This window comes from Procambarus clarkii, chromosome 82, assembly GCF_040958095.1.
Source record: "Procambarus clarkii isolate CNS0578487 chromosome 82, FALCON_Pclarkii_2.0, whole genome shotgun sequence".
In the NCBI taxonomy this organism is placed as follows: Eukaryota; Metazoa; Arthropoda; class Malacostraca; order Decapoda; family Cambaridae; genus Procambarus; species Procambarus clarkii.
This window is the reverse complement of record NC_091231.1, coordinates 10878565-10900755: the sequence shown is the minus strand read 5'-3', so window position 1 is coordinate 10900755 and position 22191 is coordinate 10878565. Positions and strand designations below refer to the sequence as shown.

At 48.1% G+C, this 22191-nt stretch overlaps 3 protein-coding genes across 3 annotated transcripts; all 3 read left to right on the top strand.

Moving 5' to 3' along the window:
• The first annotated feature begins 285 nt into the window (after nucleotides 1–285).
• On the top strand, nucleotides 286–1833 carry LOC123764205 (uncharacterized). The gene has a single exon (XM_045751741.2). The coding sequence runs from the start codon at nucleotides 286–288 to the stop codon at nucleotides 1831–1833; it is 1548 nt and encodes a 515-aa protein (XP_045607697.2).
• Nucleotides 1834–1869: 36 nt separating this feature from the next.
• On the top strand, nucleotides 1870–2949 carry LOC138358140 (uncharacterized). Its single transcript, XM_069315643.1, has one exon. It carries the CDS (start codon nucleotides 1870–1872, stop codon nucleotides 2947–2949), a length of 1080 nt encoding a protein of 359 aa, XP_069171744.1.
• A 7098-nt stretch (nucleotides 2950–10047) lies between these two features.
• Nucleotides 10048–16576, top strand: LOC138358139 (autotransporter adhesin BpaC-like). The gene is made up of 3 exons (XM_069315642.1): nucleotides 10048–10671; nucleotides 14247–14497; nucleotides 16138–16576. The coding sequence occupies exons 1-3, from the start codon at nucleotides 10048–10050 to the stop codon at nucleotides 16574–16576; spliced, it is 1314 nt and encodes a 437-aa protein (XP_069171743.1).
• The last annotated feature ends 5615 nt before the right edge of the window (nucleotides 16577–22191 follow it).

Below are 22191 nucleotides of genomic sequence, written 5' to 3'. Positions count from 1 at the left end.
CTGGAGGATGGTGGTGGTGGTGAGGGAGGCAGGGTGGTGGTGGTGAGGGAGGCAGGGTGCTGGAGGATGGTGGTGGTGGTGAGGGAGGCAGGGTGCTGGAGGGTCACCCACATACAACACGCCGCCATTTTCATCAACAATAACACGCGGGTAATTACTCCTAGTTACTATTTATCTTCAAAGAATTTTCATTGAAGTTATCAGACGCTTTGCCTCACATATGTCCTACTCCTCCTCCTCCTCCCCTCCTCCTCCTCCCCCCCTCCTCCTCCTCCTCCTGACGCCATGGTTGTAACAACACAACCATCATTATCACCTGAACGTTACGCCACCTCCACATGTCCCGACTATAGTAAGTCTAACCGAGGAGGAAGAGGAGGACAAGCAGATAACCCAGGAGGACAAGCAGACATCACAAGAGGACAAGCAGACAACACGGGAGGAGGACAAGCAGACAATACAGGAGGACAAGCAGACAACACGGGAGGACAAGCAGGCAACACGGGAGGACAAGCAGGCAACACAGGTGGAGAAGGACAAGCAGGCAACACAGGAGGACAAGCAGACAACACAGGTGGAGAAGGACAAGCAGGCAACACAGGAGGACAAGCAGACAACACGGGAGGAGGACAAGCAGACAATACAGGAGGACAAGCAGACAACACGGGAGGACAAGCAGGCAACACGGAAGGACAAGCAGGCAACACAGGAGGAGGACAAGCAGGCAACACAGGAGGACAAGCAGACAACACAGGAGGAGGACAAGCAGGCAACACAGGAGGAGGAGGACAAGCAGGCAACACAGGAGGAGGAGGACAAGCAGACAACACAGGAGGAGGAGGACAAGCAGACAACACAGGAGGAGGACAAGCAGACAACACAGGAGGACAAGCAGACAACACAGGAGGAGGAGGACAAGCAGACAACACAGGAATAAGAGGACAAGCAGACAACACAGGAGGACAAGCAGACAACACAGGAGAACAAGCAGACAACACAGGAGGACAAGCAGACAACACAGGAGGAGGACAAGCAGACAACACAGAACAAGCAGACAACACAGGAGGAGGACAAGCAGACAACACAGACGGAGGACAAGCAGATAACACAGGAGAACAAGCAGACAACACAGGAGGAGGACAAGCAGACAACACAGACGGAGGACAAGCAGACAACACAGACGGAGGACAAGCAGACAACACAGGAGGACAAGCAGACAACACAGGAGGAGGACAAGCAGACAACACAGGAGTAGGACAAGCAGACAACACAGGAGGAGGACAAGCAGACAACACAGGAGGACAAGCAGACAACACAGGAGGACAAGCAGACAACACAGGAGGTCAAGCAGACAACACGGGAGGAGGACAAGCAGACAACACAGGACAAGCAGACAACACAGAAGGACAAGCAGACAACACAGGAGGAGGACAAGCAGACAACACAGGAGGACAAGCAGACAACACAGGAGGACAAGCAGACAACACGGGAGGACAAGCAGGCAACACAGGAGGAGAAGGACAAGCAGACAACACAGGAGGACAATCAGACAACACAGGAGGACAAGCAGACAACACAGGACAAGCAGACATCACAAGAGGACAAGCAGACAACACGGGAGGACAAGCAGACATCACAAGAGGACAAGCAGACAACACAGGAGGAGGACAAGCAGACAACACTGGAGTAGGACAAGCAGACAACACTGGAGTAGGACAAGCAGACAACACAGGAGGAGGACAAGTAGACAACACAGGAGGAGGACAAGCAGACAACACAGGAGGACAAGCAGACAACACAGGAGGGGGACAAGCAGGCAACACAGGAGGATGAGGACAAGCAGACAACACAGGAGGACAAGCAGACAACATGGGAGGAGGACAAGCAGACAACATGGGAGGAGGACAAGCAGACAACACAGAAGAACAAGCAGACAACACAGGAGGGGGACAAGAAGACAACACAGGAGGAGGACAAGCAGACAACACAGGAGGAGGACAAGCAGACAACACAGGAGGACAAGCAGACAACACAGGAGGAGGACAAGCAGACAACACAGGAGGACAAGCAGACATCACAGAAGGACAAGCAGACAACACAGGAGGAGGACAAGCAGACAACACAGAAGGACAAGCAGACAACACAGGAGTAGGACAAGCAGACAACACTGGAGTAGGACAAGCAGACAACACAGGAGGAGGACAAGCAGACAACACAGGAGGACAAGCAGACAACACAGGAGGACAAGCAGACAACACAGGAGGGGGACAAGCAGACAACACAGGAGGAGGACAAGCAGACAACACAGGAGGACAAGCAGACAACACAGGAGGGGGACAAGCAGACAACACAGGAGGAGGACAAGCAGACAACACAGGAGGACAAGCAGACAACACAGGAGGGGGACAAGCAGACAACACAGGAGGAGGAGGACAAGCAGACAACACAGGAGGACAAGCAGACAACACAGAAGGACAAGCAGACAACACAGGAGGAGGACAAGCAGACAACACAGGAGGACAAGCAGACAACACAGGAGGACAAGCAGACAACACAGAAGGACAAGCAGACAACACAGGAGGAGGAGGACAAGCAGACAACACAGGAGGAGGAGGACAAGCAGACAACACAGGAGGACAAGCAGACAACACAGGAGGAGGAAGACAAGCAGACAACACAGGAGGAGTAGGACAAGCAGACAACACAGGAGGAGGAGGACAAGCAGACAACACAGGAGGAGGACAAGCAGACAACACAGGAGGAGGAGGACAAGCAGACAACACAGGAGGAGGAGGACAAGCAGACAACACAGGAGGAGGAGGACAAGCAGACAACACAGGAGGAGGAGGACAAGCAGACAACACAGGAGGAGGAGGACAAGCAGACAACACAGCAGACAATACACACACACGCAGTCGTCACGAGCAGAGCCGGGGCACTTCTCCGTAATGGCGTCATCACCATATCGTCTGCTCAGGGGACAAGGATGTGGATTTGTGCTGGCGGATTGGAGGAGGGGGGGGGGGCGAGGGATACATGGGGGCGGATACATGTTTTGAGGAGGGGGGAGGGGGGAGGGGGCGAGGGATACATGGGGGCGGATACATGTTTTGAGGAGGGGGAGGGGGCGAGGGATACATTGGGGGGGGGGGGCGGATACATGTTTTGAGGAGCGGGGAGGATACACGATCAGCTTAGAAGAAACGCGTGTGTAAAGGGCTGCCTTCATTATGGGGAGTGAAAGGGGCGATCGTGGGGAAGACGATCGTGGGGGGGGGGGGGAAGATGTTCGAACATACGTACATATATTCCGAGGTACGTAGATATGCGCACGCGCAAGTACGCACGCACACACACGCACACCATCAGTAGTTTCAAAGCGTTATATGACAAAGAGTGTTGGGAAGACGGGACACCACGAGCGTAGCTCTCATCCTGTAACTACACTTAGGTAATTACACACAGCGACGTAAGGTTTAATTCCGGCAGTTTCTGTGTGGGTACTCACCCAATTAGGCTCAATTAGGTGAGTACACACACACAGAAATTGCGGGAACTAAACCTCACGTCGCTGGAAGAAAGAACAGTTAGGGCAGACATGATTACCACATACAAGATTCTCAGAGGAATTGTCAGGGTAGATAAAGGCAATTTATTTAACACGGGTAGGGGGGGGGACAACAAGGGGACACAGGTGGAAACTGAGTACCCAGATGAGCCATAGAGATATTTGAAATACCTTTTCTTAGTGTCAGAGTAGTTAACAAATGGAATGCATTAGGCAGTGATGTGGTGGAGGCTGACTCCATACACAGTTTCAAATGTAGATATGATAGAGCCCAGTAGGCTCAGGAACCTGTACACCAGTTGATTGACAGTTGAGAGGCGGGACCAAAGAGCCGAAGCTCAACCTCCGCAAGCACAACTAGGTGAGTACAGACGTTGGTTAAGGTAAAGCTAATCACGTGGAGAGTGGGGGGGGGAGGCCACCAATCAGCCCCAGACAGCCACCGGCACTGTGCCACGCTACTAATGGCATCCCTCTCCGACCCGCCCCACACAATCAGAACACATCAAGGTACAACAACCCTCCCTATCAGACTTACCCACCACTCCCAAGGCAATCAGAGTGAACCATCCTCCACGTTACGATCCTGGTCCAGGGAAATGGGGAGGAGAGGGAGAGGGGTCACCAGATTCCACCCCAACGATCCCATCAATGTAGACTTGTAGACTTCCAGGCTTCCAGGCCTTTCTTCCTTACCTAACAACAAGAGAAATGGGGCTAATGAATATGGGTCCAGCAGTTATGCGGTTTGGCCAGCTTCTGACGTTTCTGGTTACGCTAAACCATCGTATTTTTGACGGAGATATAATATTGCTTGATGCAAACGTCAGGTATTGTTTACCAGTGGGTGTCAGTGGCGAGGCAGGTGTGGGGTGGCACTGGGGAGGCAGGTGTGGGGTGGCACTGGGGAGGCAGGTGTGGGGTGGCACTGGGGAGGCAGGTGTGGGGTGGCACTGGGGAGGCAGGTGTGGGGTGGCACTGGGGAGGCAGGTGTGGGGTGGCACTGGCGCGGCAGGTGTGGGGTGGCACTGGCGGCCATGACAGAACACAGGTGTATAATATTCTCCCTGCCTCTTTCTCATTATCTTGCTATATATCTCCTGTTCTCTTATCCCTCCACTTCCTCTCCTCCCTGTCTCTCTTCTGTGTCTGTCCTTCTGTCTCCTTGTATCTGTCTGTCTCTCTCTCTCTCCCAAGCTCGCCTCATTAATTCCAGAATTATTATTTTTCTCTTTAGTGTTATATTCCACACACTCTTCCCCTCTCCCCCACCCCCTCACCCCTCCCCTCTCCTTCCCCTTCTCCACACTCGGTCCATCTCTTTTCTTGTCACGAGTTTCCTTGCCACGCCCTTCCAAGACCCACCCTGTTTGCCACGCCCTTCACCACAACCCCCCTCCCTCTATTTCCTTACCACGCCCCTCCTCCACTACCCCCTCACACTTCTCCACTTCCCTCCCATGCTCCACCCCCACTACTCCCCCCCCCCTTCTGCTACCCCCAACACCCCACCCACCATGTCCCAACCAGGCCCCCCTCCCTTCCCTCTCTTTGCGTCTAGTCTTAATTTTCTAATTTCGACTTTCACCTGGAATTCCTTTCTCTTTACCAATCCTTGTTCCTTCCTTCTGACGCTCTCTCTCTCTCTCTCTCTCTCTCTCTCTCTCTCTCTCTCTCTCTCTCTCTCTCTGTCTCTCTGTCTCTCTGTCTCTCTGTCTCTCTGTCTGTCTCTCTCTCTCTCTCTCTCTCTCTCTCTCTCTCTCTCTCTCTCTCTCTCTCTCTCTTTCTCTCTCTCTCTCCCTCTCTCTCTCTCTCCCTCTTCCTTTCTTTCCCTCTCTCTCTCTCTCTCTCTCTCTCTCCCTCGTCTCACAACCAGGGGGGCGGCGACCTTCGCTCTAAGCGGCTGATTCGATTAAGCGGGTTCGGATAATGGGGAAAGCGGGATACGCTACACACCCGCTTCGGCACCTGTGTGGCACCCGGCATACCTGAGTGGCATCTGGTATACCTGAGTGGCATCTGGTATACCTGAGTGGCATCTGTCATACATGAGTGGCACCTGGCATGCCTGAGTGAGTGGGAGTGCAACCCGTTCACGCACTTGCTTATAGTCAATATCTTGCTTATGAATAAGTGCATATGTGACATACTAATTTATTGTGAATATTTGAGTTTACCTTGAAAAGCTGAATAGAAAAACACAACCTAACCTAACCTTCTTAGTATGTTAAGATATTACAATTAGTACTGAACCTATACCTATATTGATATTACAGTTTTATAAAAATAATAAAACAAAACTAAAGTATTTAAATATATTGTAAAGTAACTCAAGATATTGCCAAATTTTGTATAAAATCGCTGATGTTTAATAAAACTGAGAGAAAAAGTTAGTGCCTTGAAAAAATATGGCTTGGAATATGTCACATATATACTTATTTATATGCGAAATAGTGACTATAAGCAATAAATCACATATGTGCTGTCTTGTGCGAGAGCAGGTTGCGGAGTGAGCGCCAGGGTGGGAGTGAGCACCAGGGTGGGAGTGAGCACCAGGGTGGGAGTGAGCACCAGGGTGGGAGTGAGCACCAGGGTGGGAGTGAGCACCAGGGTGGGAGTGAGCACCAGGGTGGGAGTGAGCACCAGGGTGGGAGTGAGCACCAGGGTGGGAGTGAGCACCAGGGTGGGAGTGAGCACCAGGGTGGGAGTGAGCACCAGGGTGGGAGTGAAAGTATCCACAACACCACGTGTCAACTTATGAATAAGAAAGCATGCACTCCCTTGAACACTATACTGTACAATCTCCCACACTAACTGACTTACGCCCTCCTGGGCTGAGGTATGCTGAACTCTGTAAATATTTGATGAATATTGGAACACAATATAGTGGACTTGTACCCAAGATTGACTGTATAATGCATCAGTTATGTAATGTCTGTAATGTAATTATAACATGACCTTGTAAAAGCACCCTAATCACCTTTGATTGCTTCGTAAGACACTGGTGTCTATAACAGCGATCTTACCCCCCCCCCAAGTAAGAGAGAAGTAAATATACATATGTATATGTATATGTATGTGTAAGCTAGTAATAATTGCATTTCACTTTTATAAACGGACATTAATCACATTTTGTAACTGAGCACACAATAACCAACTATATTACATGTCAGAGAACATATATCGAACAGTGATTATGTAGCACAGACGTAAATGCATGTATGGTATGTATGTTAGTTAGCATTGTAAAAAGGACTTCAATCACCTTCTGTGGTCGAGTGCTCAATAACTCACTACAGTATATGATATCTAACAGATCTCTAACCCTCTCCAAGGAGGACAGAAGAAATGTACATATGCTGTTACTAATGTAATGTATGGACACATCTGTGGTAGAAAATAAACTAAAGAAGGAAAAACAAGTTCTGCTGGACCTGAAGTTTTGAAAAACATCAGGTAGCAGAGCTGGTCGAGATACTTCTAAAGCCCATCATGGTTCAGCCGGTAGTGCGTTTTCCTGAGCAGGTCAGAGAGTTCATTCCCCTCTAATTACCAGTCATATTTTCTCATGATGCGTTATGACTACATTGTCTAGTATACATGGAGTATACCTCACAAGTAGAACTCTCCTTGGAGTTCTACTTGCAACAGCCATGTCGGTCCTAGTTATCACGTCAGTCCTAGTCCGCCCCGAGACTAGGACTGACGTGGTAACTTCATCTGAAATGCTGTTGCTTGGTGCAGCCTGCAAGCCAATATCCACTACAGGCTGGCTGGTCAGGCACTTCTTGCAGCAACTTGTGTAGGTGTTTACCAGCAGGGGGAAAACAATACTAACAAAACAGTGGGACCTCATGACCGCATGTCACCAGGGAAGGGGAAGGAACCCACTGCTGTTCGTCCTGCCGCAGCACTGCCCACTCCACCACCCGACAGTGAAAACGTGAACATCAGAAGGCTACATGTTACAGGTGTTAACACAGGTATTACATCGCCACACACATGTCAGGGTGGCTACACACCCGAGGTTAATGTGCAGGACTAGCCTGGAGGGAAGGGAGGGAGGTGCTTAGGTTATGACAGGCTAGGTTGATTCAGGCTAGGCTGGGTTAGGCTAGGCTAGGCTAGGTTAGCTTAGGCTAGGCTGGGTTAGGTTAGGCTAGGCTGGGTTAGGTTAGGCTAGGCTGGGTTAGCTTAGGCTAGGCTGGGTTAGCTTAGGCTAGGCTGAGTTAGCTTAGGCTAGGCTGGGTTAGCTTAGGCTAGGCTGGGTTAGCTTAGGCTAGGCTGGGTTAGGTTAGGCTACGCTGGGTTAGCTTAGGCTAGGCTGGGTAGGCTTAGGCTAGGCTGGGTTAGGTTAGGTTAGATTAAGCCAAGCTGCGTCGTGATTAAGATCTTAATCCCAGGCTAGACTGGGATTCAGGTCAGCTCAGGCCAGGTCAGGTGTGAAGGGTCGACAATTCCTGGCGGATGTGTTGGGTCTGATATGCGACACTCCGGGCTTTACAACACTAAGATCAAGCTATAAACCTTCAAGACGGCCGCGTCAGAAGACGGTCAACACTAACAGAGACACAACCTGTAAATGAGGACCGGGGATTCACACTCCAATATTTAAGATATTTTATACATAAACTCCAGTTAAAAAATATATAAAATCATGAAACGGCAACAAAAATACATTCTTGGCGTAGAAGCAAAGCCAACAGCAAGCAGCCATAAAAGCTAGGCCAGCAGCATCACTAACAGCATCAGTATCATCAGCAACAGCAGCATCAAGCAGCAGCAGCAGCAGCAGAAGCAGAAGCAACAGCATCAGCATCAGCAGCAGTAGCATCGTCAGCAGCAGCAGCAGCACACCAAGTGGGGTGCAGAGAGCAGAAACTTGGCTGCTTCCCTAGACCAATAACAGGCAACATACGACTCATAAGTTGCAACTATTGACAAGTGTCGTCGGCCACCAATAACTAACTCTGTGGTCTTTATTGGCACTGTTGTAGTGCCCGACCTCGCCCACCCCATCACCCAACACGGGACGACCTCTCAACCCCCACACACAACCACCCAACACATCTCACTATCACCTTACTTTGACGTACTGACGTCTTAATAATGTTAAACGAACGTCGTGTTTGACGAATGCACACGTTCAGGACGGTGGTTCTTGAGCCGGGCTACAAGGCAGTGGTGTGTTTGCCTCCTGGAAGGATTCTGATCCATAAACTGCGTGAATGGTCTTGTCATCGTCAGTGGGGGGGGGGGAGGGTGTTTACACATCCCCCCCCCCTCTGTGAGTGAACAAACTGTTACAGCCAGAGTAGTGTACACTGATTGCTACAGCAAGCGTATTGTACACTCACAGTGTTCAAATACCATTTATGACAGTGTTCACAACCATTTATCACAGTGTTCACAACCATTTATCAGTGTTCACAACCATTTATAACAGTGTTCACAACCATTTATGACAGTGTTCACTACCATTTATGACAGTGTTCACTACCATTTATCTGTGTTCACTATCATTTATCAGTGTTCACAACCATTTATCAGTGTTCACTACCATTTATCAGTGTTCATAACCATTTATCAGTGTTCACTACCATTTATCAGTGTTCACTATCATTTATCAGTGTTCACTACCATTTATCAGTGTTCACAACCACTTATCACACTGTTCACTACCATTTATCAGTGTTCACAACCACTTATCACACTGTTCACTCCCATTTATCACAGTGTTTAAACACACTAAACAACACGTGGCAATATGGACATTACTGCGGCATGCTGAAATCCAAGTTAATTGGGTACAATTTGGATTAGCGTCAGGGTAGGCCACTCGAGGTTAAATTGGGTCCAAAGGGCTTGCATAGCATACGAATTATACACACACACACACACACACACACACACACACACACACACACACACACACACACACACACACATACACACACACACACACACACACACACACACACACACACACACACACACACACACACACACACACACACACACACACAACGTTGGCTTTAAATTGAGTTAGCTCAGGTTGTTTGCTCTCCCGAGATAAACACAGAACAAGAAAGCCACAATTAGAAATTCTCATTGAAACTGTGAAATGCTTTATAAAGATATGGTTATGCATGTCGCTTTACATTAACAGCAAATTTCAACAAAGGGAACGCGGCCTCGTACTGATCATTTGGCGTTTCGACAATTTCCTTGTCGTTCTCTGGTTACTGATTTCGATTTCGCGTATGTTAATACAATCCAAAGTGTGCTTAACAACATGGCAACGGCAGAAACGTGGCAACAGCAGCAATATGGCAACAACAGAAAGAACAGGAGCTGAGGAACCTGTACACCAGTAGACTTACAATTGAGAGGCGGGACCAAAGACCAAAGCTCAACCCCCCACCCCCAGCAAGCACAATTAGGTGAGTACAGCACATGGCCACGGCAAGAACAGGAACATGGCAACAGCAGAAACGGCAAGAACAGGAACATGGCAACAGCAAGAACAGGAACATGGCAACAGAAACGGCAAGAACAGGAACATGGCAACAGCAGAAACGGCAAGAACAGGAACATGGCAACAGCAGAAACGGCAAGAACAGAAACATGACAACAGCAGAAACGGCAAGAACAGGAACATGGCAACAGCAGAAACGGCAAGAACAGGAACATGGCAACAGCAGAAACGGCAAGAACAGAAACATGACAACAGCAGAAACGGCAATAACAAACATGGCAACAGCAGAAACGGCAAGAACAGGAACATGGCCACGGCAAGAACAGGAACATGGCCACGGCAAGAACAGGAACATGGCCACGGCAAGAACAGGAACATGGCAACAGCAGAAACGGCAAGAACAGGAACATGGCAACAGCAAGAACAGGAACATGGCAACAGCAGAAACGGCAAGAACAGGAACATGGCCACGGCAAGAACAGGAACATGGCCACGGCAAGAACAGGAACATGGCAACAGCAGAAACGGCAAGAACAGGAACATGGCAACAGCAAGAACAGGAACATGGCAACAGCAAGAACAGGAACATGGCAACAGCAAGAACAGGAACATGACAACAGAAACGGCAAGAACAGGAACATGACAGCAGAAACGGCAAGAACAGGAACAAGACAACAGCATTCCCGTAATCGTCTTATACATATATTGACATGATTTACGGCTTCTCGACAATGCGTGGGAGGGGAACTTTCGCGTCTCTCCCTCCCTCTCCCCTTTCCCACCTCTCCTTTCCCTCTCCCTCCACCCTTCCCCTTCCATTCTACTCGCCCACCATCCCTCCCCCCCCCACCCGACCTATCCCCCAAATCCGTATCCTGATCCTTTCCAAGTGCTATATAGGCGTAATGGGTTGCCGCTTTCTCCTGATAGTTACCTTTCCCCCCCTCTCCACTATGCCCCATCCCCCCTTCCCCCTGCACATCACTCCTCTGCCCCCTTCGTCTATATTACTCCCCATCACCCCCACCACCAACCTTCCCCACCACCCCACCACCAACCTTCCCCACCACCCCCACCACCAACCTTCCCCACCCCACCCCCACCCCTCATCCTTTCTCCTTGGTTTAATTTCATAATTCATAAAGTCGATGAGATGTGCACTCAGAGTGGGGAGATCTGCTCCAGAAGCTGGTCCCGGGTGGGGGGTTTTGCTCGGCTCACTTTCCCCTATTTAACTGAAAGCTCTTGCCTTCAAAGGCACAAGCACGCACACACACACACACACACACACACACACACACACACACACACACACACACACACAACATACAAACTCATATCAAATGTAGATATGATAGAGCTCAGGAATCTGTTCATCAGTTGATTGGCAGTTGAGAGGCGGGACCAAAGAGCCAAAACTCAACCCCCGCAAGCACAACTAGGTGAGTACACACACACACACACACACACACACACACACACACACACACACACACACACACACACACACACACCAGATATTTGGAAAGCAGCTAACGTAGTCCCGATATACAAGAAAGGGGATAGACAGGAGGCACTGAACTACAGGCCAGTGTCCCTAACCTGCATACCATGCAAGCTGATGGAGAAGATTGTGCGAAAAAAACTAGTGGAGCATCTGGAGCGAAGGAACTTTGTAACACAGCATCAACATGGGTTCAGGGATGGCAGGTCCTGCCTCACAGGGTTACTTGAATTCTACGACCAGGCAACAAAAATAAGGCAAGAAAGAGAAGGGTGGGCAGACTGCATATTTTTGGATTGTCAGAAAGCCTTTGATACAGTGCCACACAAGAGGCTAGTGCGAAAGTTGGAGATGCAGGCTGGAGTGAGAGGGAAGGTACTCCGGTGGATAGAGGAATACCTAAGCAACAGGAGACAACGAGTCTGTGTGAGGGGTGAGGTCTCAGATTGGCGAGACGTCACAAGTGGAGTCCCGCAGGGGTCAGTCCTTGGACCTATACTGTTTCTGGTATATGTAAATGATCTCCCAGAGGGTATAGATTCGTTCCTCTCAATGTTTGCCGACGATGCAAAAATTATGAGGAGGATTGAAACAGAGGATGATAGTAGGAGGCTACAAGATGACCTGGATAGACTGAGTGAATGGTCCAACAAATGGCTGTTGAAGTTCAACCCGAGTAAATGCAAAGTAATGAAACTAGGCAGTGGAAACAGGAGGCCAGGCACAGGATACAGAATAGGAGATGAAGTACTTAATGAAACAGACAGAGAGAAAGATCTAGGAGTTGATATCACACCAAACCTGTCTCCTGAAGCCCACATAAAGAGAATAACGTCTGCGGCATATGCGAGGCTGGCTAACATCAGAACGGCGTTCAGGAACCTGTGTAAGGAATCATTCAGAATCTTGTACACCACATATGTAAGACCAATCCTGGAGTATGCGGCCCCAGCATGGAGCCCGTACCTTGTCAAGCACAAGACGAAGCTGGAAAAAGTCCAAAGGTATGCTACTAGACTAGTCCCAGAACTAAGAGGCATGAGTTATGAGGAAAGGCTACGGGAAATGCACCTCACGACACTGGAAGACAGAAGAGTAAGGGGGGACATGATCACAACCTACAAAATCCTCAGGGGAATCGACCGGGTAAACAAGGATGAACTTTTCAACACTGGTGGGACGCGAACAAGGGGACACAGGTGGAAGCTGAGTACCCAAATGAGCCACAGAGACGTTAGAAAGAACTTTTTCAGTGTCAGAGTAGTTAGCAAATGGAATGCATTAGGAAGTGATGTGGTGGAGGCTGACTCCATTCACAGTTTCAAATGTAGATATGATAGAGCCCAATAGGCTCAGGAATCTGTACACTAGTTGATTGACGGTTGAGAGGCGGGACCAAAGAGCCAGAGCTCAACCCCCGCAAGCACAATTAGGTGAGTACAATTAGGTGAGTACACACACACACACACACATCCTGGAGTATGCGGCCCCAGCATGGAGCCCGTACCTTGTCAAGCACAAGACGAAGCTGGAAAAAGTCCAAAGGTATGCCACTAGACTAGTCCCAGAACTAAGAGGCATGAGTTACGAGGAAAGGCTGCGGGAAATGCACCTTACGTCACTGGAAGACAGAAGAGTAAGGGGAGACATGATCACAACCTACAAAATCCTCAGAGGAATCGACCGGGTAAACAAGGATAAACTATTCAACACTGGTGGGACGCGAACAAGGGGACACAGGTGGAAACTGAGTACTCACATGAGCCACAGAGACGTTAGAAGGAACTTTTTTAGTGTCAGAGTAGTTAACGGATGGAATGCATTAGGCAGTGATGTGGTGGAGGCTGACTCCATACACAGTTTTAAATGTAGATATGATAGAGCCCAGTAGGCTCAGGAATCTGTACACCAGTTGATTGACAGTTGAGAGGCGGGACCAAAGAGCCAAAGCTGAACCCCCGCAAGCACAAATAGGTGAGTACACACACGCACATCTTGGATTGTCGGAAAGCCTTTGGCACAGTACCGCATAAGAGGCTGGTACATAAGCTGGAGAAACAGGTAGGTGTAGCTGGTAAGGTGCTCCAGTGGATAAGGGAGTATCTAAGCAATAGGAAGAAGAGAGTTACAGTGAGGGGTGAGACCTCCGATTGGCGTGAAGTCACCAGTGGAGTCCCACAGGGCTCTGTACTCGGTCCTATCTTGTTTCTGATATATGTAAATGATCTCCCGGAGGGTATAGACTCATTTCTCTCAATGTATATATATAATTTATATAAAACAATGTATAAAAAACATTCTTGATCCCAGAGTATATATTAAAGTGATGAAGCAGCCATTACAAGAAAGTGTGGTGAGAAAGATGGAGATAGAGCAACAAAACGCTAAGAAATATCAATAGGGAAATATATGGTGGTAGTGAATACTGTCCGAGTGAAGACAACGGTGAATACTGTCCGAGTGAAGACAACGGTGAATACTGTGCGAGTGAAGACAACGGTGAATACTGTCCGAGTGAAGACAACGGTGAATACTGTCCAGGTGAAGACAACGGTGAATACTGTCCAGGTGAAGACAACGGTGAATACTGTCCGAGTGAAGACAACGGTGAATACTGTCCAGGTGAAGACAACGGTGAATACTGTCCAGGTGAAGACAACGGTGAATACTGTCCGAGTGAAGACAACGGTGAATAGTGTCCGAGTGAAGACAACGGTGAATACTGTCCGAGTGAAGACAACGGTGAATACTGTGCGAGTGAAGACAACGGTGAATACTGTCCGAGTGAAGACAACGGTGAATACTGTCCAGGTGAAGACAACGGTGAATACTGTCCAGGTGAAGACAACGGTGAATACTGTCCGAGTGAAGACAACGGTGAATACTGTCCAGGTGAAGACAACGGTGAATACTGTCCAGGTGAAGACAACGGTGACGAGGGACACTGGTGAGACGAGAGCGTTCATAATGGTAAAGGTTCATACATGAACCTTTAGCTCATTATCCTTCCTTTCCTCTCTCTGCTCTTCAGCACACAGGAAGCAGCTTACAAACTAACCATTCAAGCATAGTTCTTGATACGTCTAACTACATCAGCATTAAGGTACCAACATACCCGCACCAACATAGACGTACCAACATACCCGCACCAACATAGACGCACCAACATACCCGCTCCAACATAGACGCAGCAACATACCCGCACCAACATACCTCCTCACTAATAAGGTAATCAACAGAGAAGCCTGCGCCAGAAGACCTGCTTCCACAACTCAACACAAATTAAAAAGGAAAAACTCACCAACTCGACAATTTAAAATATTAAAAATGGTGGCGCATAAAATAACGGAGTCTAGGTGAAGATTGATTGATTGATTGATAAAAAAAACCGCCTGAAAGTGCCTGGGTTAAGTAAATTATGGTCCCCACTTTAAGGTTTCAACATCGGCCAGAAATAGAGATTCTCAGTTAATAGGGAAAATAAGGAAAAAATAGTGAATTTGGTGATGTCTGATATGGTGGTGGTGATGGTGTGGAGGAGGGAAGTTGGCTGTGCTTGATAGGATGGGGGGGGGGGATAGTGCGTGGTTGAACTTGATGGGGGTGGTAGTGATTGTGCTTCATAGGGTGGGGGTGGCGGCTCTTGCATTTGACGTGGTGTTGATGGTGGTAGTTACACACAGAAATCCCAATAGCGTGATGTGATTTGAGGCACAGAATAGAGTGGCACAGGGGGATTAAGGCGCGTCTGGGATCCTCTCGGACGTAGGTTCGAATCCTCATTACGGCCCTTGTGGATTTGTTGATGGTGGTAGTTACCTTACCTACCTTACCGTCACCGTGTGCTGGTTCCGGAAATCAATGTCCCTGCGGCCCGGTCTCTGACCAGGCCTCTGGGTGGTGGTGTGGGCAACCAGGACGCAGCTGCTCACAGCCTGACGTATGAATCTCAGACCAGTTTACATGATGTCTTTTAGTATTAACGAAGTTCTCCTTTTAAACACAGTGAGAGGCCGGCCAGTTATGCCCCTTATGTCTAGCGAGTGGTGAAAACTCTTGTGCCCTTCATGTTGGTAAGAGTTCTCTCTCAGCGTACCTATTGCCCCTCTACTTTTCAACGGGGTTATTTTGCACTTCCTGCCATGCCTTCTGGTTTCATGTGGTGTCATGTCCGTGTACAGTGTGGAAACAGTCCCTCTAATAATTTGCAAGAGTAGATTATTATATCTCTCTAGCCTACACTTTGGGGAATAGAAATCAGAATATTTCCAGCGGTTGCAATAATGTGTTAATGAGTGAATTATGACATTAAAAGGCCTTTGCACACTCTCCAGCTCTGAATTGAACTGTTATTGTGCAACTATTCTGCTGTAGAGAACACATCCGTCATAAAAAGTATCATCATTGGTATAGCATCTATTGTTTGAAGGATTCTTGTTACCCAACATGTCATTTTTCTTACTGTGGTGACCGCTGAAAGAAAGTTATTGTGGTCTTTAACAATAAGGTCTTCCGACATGATTACTCTCAAATGTTTTATATATATTTGATCGTTTTTCGTGGTTGTGCTTGATGTTGTTGTGGTAGTAATGGTGCTGCTAGTGGTAGTAATGGTGCTGCTAGTGGTAGTAATGGTGCTGCTAGTGGTAGTAATGGTGCTGCTAGTGGTAGTAATGGTGCTGCTAGTGGTAGTAATGGTGCTGCTAGTGGTAGTAATGGTGCTGCTAGTGGTAGTAATGGTGCTGCTAGTGGTAGTAATGGTGCTGCTAGTGGTAGTAATGGTGCTGCTAGTGGTAGTAATGGTGCTGCTAGTGGAAGTAATGGTGCTGCTAGTGGTAGTAATGGTGCTGCTAGTGGTAGTAATGGTGCTGCTAGTGGTAGTAATGGTGCTGCTAGTGGTAGTAATGGTGCTGCTAGTGGTAGTAATGGTGCTGCTAGTGGTAGTAATGGTGCTGCTAGTGGTGATGACAATGAAAATCACAAAGGAAAATTAAAACTCAGCCTCAAACTTCAAAACAAATATTAGGCAAAGCCCAGCAAAGGTGAGCACAATAAATTAATTACCTCTTAACCCACACTATCCTTCACCATACAGACTATACGTTAATCAACAGCATTCAGATCCTAACCTAACCAACCAAACGAAACTCCAACATACACTCTAACTCACTTTAACCTAACCTAACCTAACCTAACCTAAACATACAACCTATGAATCATTCAAGAGCATCGAGAACATAACCTCAGCTCCCCTTAACCTCAGCTCACAACCCACGTGTCACTCAACAGCCTCCAGAGCCCCAGTTGAGCGTGAGCTGAAGCACCAGGTGTATCCTCCTACCGACTTTGTTAAACGCTCGTTCACCTCCGCTTGACAAGGACTAAAAACTAAAAAGAGAAGAGCTATCAAAAGATCTGAATGAAGCTTACACCGGAGGCCGGCCGGGGAAGAGGGGAAGGAGGAGGGGGAAAGACGAGAGGAGGGGGGGAGGAGGAGAGGGGGAGAAGGGGAAGGGGGAAGGAGGGAGAAGAGGAGGAGGAGGAGAAGCGTCCTTGATTGTCAAAGCCAAGAGGACATAATTCAAGATGAGAGCTGCTGAAAGTGAAGAGTGTCTCCAAGCGGAGGAGCTTCAAAGTAAGCAGCATCTTGATACACAGATACAAAGAGCGCGACAGTGGGCTTCGGGGAAAAGTGGGGAGTGGAAGGGAATACCCGGGACCAAACACCACTCACAGATCTTCCCACACAGGTCACCATATTATCCCTTTGTCCACATAAACCTCTGCCGTCTGAGGTTGTGGAGAAGCTGAAGAAGGTCACCTTCTTCAGGTTGTGAGGGCCAGGTCACCTCCCTTAAATCTGTCAGTTTGATTCCAGGGCGCCTTTATTGCCCTTTACAGATCTCGATCCTAACGCATCAGCCAGGTTGCTGGTGTCCTTAGCCTACATGCATATGTATAACCACAACAGCTCTCTTGATTACGCTGCACTCGAAGATCTGCCTCTCAAAAATCTTCAGGTGACGATTGCTGAGCGTAACAACGTCCAGGTAAAAAGTTACAAAGAGCACAAAATGCTTACATAATGTAGAGAAAGATTACGTTAGGATTAGACTTCACTGAACTTCATAAGTTACACGTGGAAAATATTAGAGGGGCTGGTCCCAAACCCGCACACAGAAATAACATCACATGAGACCAGGAGGCATGGCAGGATGTGCAGAATACCCCCGTTGAAAAGCAGAGGTGCAACAGGTACTCTGAGAGAGAACTATCAACATCAGAGGTCCGAGACTGTTCAACACGCTTCCGCTACAGATAAGGAGCATAACTGGCCGACCCCTCACAGTGTTCAAGAGAGAACTTAACAAACACCTCCAAAGGATACCTCATCAACCAAGCTGTGATTCATACGTCAGGCTGCGAGCAGCCGCGTCCAGCAGCCTGTTTGACCAGTCCAGCAACAAGGAGGCCTGGTCGACGACCGGGCCGCGGGGACGCTAAGCCCCGGAAACACTCCAAGGTAACTCCAAGGTACGGTAAGCCAACGAGTTACCTGTTGATGAGATACTGTAGACTATTTCTGACTCCTGTTAGCAGGTTTACAGCTTCCCCCTTCCCCATGCCTCACTCTAAGCCAATCCTTAAGTGTTCCTCCCGGTTCACGCAGCAGTAATTGTTGGGGACCTGGTTGTAAACCGATTGAGGTATCGTGTTCCAGGGGGGAACCTAGCAGGGGTAAGGCTTTACTCAATCACTTGGACTGGACGGTAGAGCGACGGTCTCTCTTCTTGCAGCTCAGCGTTCAATCCCCGACAGTCCAAGTGGTTGAGCACCATTCCTTCCCCCCCCCCCCCTCGGTCCCATCCCAAATCCTTACCCTCATCCCTTCCGAGTGCTATATAGTCTTAATGGCTTAGCGTTTTCTTGTGATAATTACCTTATCTTAAACAGAGTTATGGGAAGAGATAGGTGTAAACCTGCAAACAGGAGTCATAACTGTTGTTATTCCCAGGTCTCGCCAGTCGCCCAGCACCCAACCCGTCCTTGACTCGAGTCCATTCCATCCAGCGGTCGACCCCACAGACGCATTCATAAATTTTACCATGCTGTTCATTCAAAACGAGAATTTTCTCAAATATAAATTAATATTACACGATATTAGCATATTGTGCATATATAGGCATAGGTTAGGTTAGGTATTTAGGTTAGGTTAAGTTAGGTTCTGTTGGCGATTATTTGTATTTGTAGTACGTGAGTGAAGCATTTACAGCGTTGTGATTCGAACAAAATTCGTCAGTGAAGCACTTGTTCCGGATATGTTCGAACGTCAGCAGTTGTGAGTCGTGTGTAAACCGCTTTTCATTCATAAACAGGGGGTTTGGCGGGTGCATGGAATCACTTTTGTATCTTTGTTTGGAGGACGGGTTGCATAAACAGGGGGTTTGGCGGGTGCATGGAATGGACTTTGGGCCTTTGTTTGGAGGACGGGCTGCAGCACCACGTCACGAAAATTATGCTCTAGTCGACCCCTGCGACGCGGTGACTACTTCCGCGAGGTCGCCGAGTTACGGCATCGCCGACCAATAGCAGAGCGGGACGGAGGTGAGGCCACCAGCGCCGCGTCAAGGGTGAGTAGTAAGAGATGAACGGTCATTCACGGCGGTGCGCCGTCCGGGCGCCATGACTGGCAAGCTGGAGATGCCACAATGACATACTCAATGCAGTGTTCTCTGCATTGAGTATTTCCCATACTCAATGCAGGGGAAGGGTTGGGACCGTCAACATGTGGATGGTGAGAGAGAGACATGATGCCAGACATGTGGATGGTGAGGGAGAGACATGATGCCAGACATGTGGATGGTGAGGGAGAGACATGATGCCAGACATGTGGATGGTGAGAGAGAGACATGATGCCAGACATGTGGATGGTGAGAGAGAGACATGATGCCAGACATGTGGATGGTGAGAGAGAGACATGATGCCAGACATATTCATAAGATTTCATTATGCACAATAAATATTTGTGTATTTGTCCTTTGCATGTCCCGTGTGAAGGTTTGTCCGCCTTGAATCCTTCCTTGACATTCCCGACGGGTTGAGAGAGAGAGAGAGAGAGAGAGAGAGAGAGAGAGAGAGAGAGAGAGAGAGAGAGAGAGAGAGAGAGAGAGAGAGAGAGAGAGAGAGAGAGAGAGAGACTAGGGAAAGGACGTACAGGAGACTGGTGGAAGAAATTGAGAGGTGAACACGGAATGAGATACACGCAGAAAAGCTGTAAAGAAGGAAAGGCTTGAAGGAGATATAGGGAAAAAGGGGTAAAGGAGTACAGAAAGAAATTGTGTGGGGGTAATTAATGGTGGGGAGTGGGTGGGGGGTGGTGATAGTGAGGAGGGCTGTAAGTTATACATAATGGGGGTCAACGTGCCCTCCGTGGTGTAAAATCTACATTCTAATTAAGACTCGCCTCTGAATTAAGGCCTGGGAAGCCTGTGAGGGGGGGGGGAAGTCAAGGGTCTCGAACAAGGGGATTTTCATGTTATCCACTTTACACCGGAGGAAGTGTGCGTGTGTGTGTGCGTGTGTGTGTGTGTGTGTGTGTGTGTGTGTGTGTGTGTGTGTGTGTGTGTGTGTGTGTGTGTGTGTGTGTGTGTGTGTGTGTGTGTACTTACCTATAGAAACAGATGTTTCTTAAAATGTGGCACAAGGGTCGATCTCGACTGGCCTACGACACTCCCATAACAGCCATAGGTCATCTGGGAAAGTTGCTTGAGGCTGTGTAATAGGAAAGCGTCTAATCTAATTGTCTCTTGAATACATCCGCCTTCGTTGCGGCAATATTTCTAATGCTTGCTGGGAGGGTGTTGAACAGTTGTGGACCTCTGGTGTTCAGAAAGATTGTGCCTATGGCACCTCTACTCCTCACTAGTTCTATTCTGTAATTCCTTCTGTATCTTTCGCTCCAATATGTGGTTATTCTACTTGTGCAAATTTGGAACCTGGCCCTCCAGATTTCTTCCATGTATTTAACATTTGGAAAGGAGACCTTTCTCTCAAAAGAGTACATTTTGAGAGCTTTCTGTCCTGTCCCAATAATTTAGATGTTTGATAGTTTCTATGCGTGCCGTATATGTTCTATCATTATAGAACATATAATCCATCCTATCATTATCCTGGTCGCCGCTATATTTACTCGGTAGTGTTCACTAACTGTCAGGTGGTGAGACATGACGAGATCTTGAACAGGTGACTGTGGCGTGCCTCAGGGCACGAGGCCAGACTTAACATTAGTGGGCACCACTAATATATAAACAATATTAATACCTGCCCATTCATTTGAGTCTAATAAATGCCCGCCGGGGAGATTTACAGCACTCGTGTCCCTCCATTTATTCCAACTGTTCAATTTAGTGCCAGCATAAATTCCAACCCATTTTATTTCACGTATGTGACACCAGCATTAACTAATTTGTTCACTACCCCCCCCCCCCTCCCACTTTCCCTACCCCAGTGAGGTTAGTCCACTGGCCTTCCCCTCTCCCTGGACCCCCCTAACACTATCCCTCCCCCTACTATACATCTAACCCCCCCCCCTCTCTCCATCCACGAAAAACACCTATTTATTTATCCATTCGTCCAACAGCGTTCGCTACCGGTCAACACTGACGTAAATAATTACCGGACTCACCACCACCCTCTCGGTCCCCTATCACCCTCTCCCTCTCGGTCCAACAATATATTGTTTGAGAATAGGAACAGTTGATAAAATGCAAATGGGCCAATAGGCCTTCTGCAGTTACCTTTGTTCTTATGTTCTTATTTCTATTACTATCCTCTTTATTACACCTTACCTTTCGTATTTTTTGCCTTGCTTTTTCTTCCTCTAAGATTTCCTTCTCCTAACCTCTCTCTTGACTATTTATTGCCTCGCCTCCTTCCCTTATCCAGAGCCCCGCTCCTGTGCCAGGTAAGTCCACTACGGGCTCACCATAGCCAGTGCTACTTGGACGCTTTATTCCCAATAGCTGAATCTTAAACAACAACTTCCTTTATCACAATCGACTTGAGAATGGTCCAGGACGGACCGAAACGTCGTCGTCCCTTCACTTTCTAGTGTGTGGATTGGTCAACATACTTCAGCCACGTTATTGTGACTCATCGCCATTCATCAATCAATCAAATCAGAGTTTATCGCCGAGACCCGCATCTCTGCTCGTCCTTCTCAAGGACAACTTAGAAAGGGACAAAGTAAGAGTCATACAGTAGATCAAGGGTGACCTTATATATGATTAAAGATTACCATTTAAGATTAAGACTCACAGAGGTCACGGGTCAGAGAGAAGTTCAAGGGTCAGGCATAATGTCAGAGAATGAAGAGGAACCTAAATTATACCAATTCTCTCCTCACAAAACACTCCAAGAAAATACCTCACGATCCATCAAATCCTCAAGTCTAATTTTCCATTTGCAAACGACAGAATTTTCTAATTTGGTTCGCATTTAACTAAAAATATAAATGATGCACAGCTTGAATCCGATAATTTCAGAGAAGGAAAAACAGTCGTTATTTTTGGGGCGGTGTTGTTGATCTCTGGTTGGCCCTTAATGACTACTTAACGAGGCAACGATCGTCCATGCTCCAGT

Excerpts from the sequence above, each read along its gene's own strand:
- LOC138358140 (XM_069315643.1), top strand. The coding sequence starts at position 1,870 with ATGGGAGGAGGACAAGCAGACAACATGGGAGGAGGACAAGCAGACAAC.
- LOC123764205 (XM_045751741.2), top strand. The coding sequence starts at position 286 with ATGGTTGTAACAACACAACCATCATTATCACCTGAACGTTACGCCACC.
- LOC138358139 (XM_069315642.1), top strand. The coding sequence starts at position 10,048 with ATGGCAACAGCAGAAACGGCAAGAACAGGAACATGGCAACAGCAAGAA. Across the intron at positions 10,672-14,246 it reads GGAACATGACAACAGAAACG|TGTCCGAGTGAAGACAACGG; the intron begins GCAAGAACAGGA and ends AACGGTGAATAG. Across the intron at positions 14,498-16,137 it reads AACGGTGACGAGGGACACTG|TAATGGTGCTGCTAGTGGTA; the intron begins GTGAGACGAGAG and ends TTGTTGTGGTAG.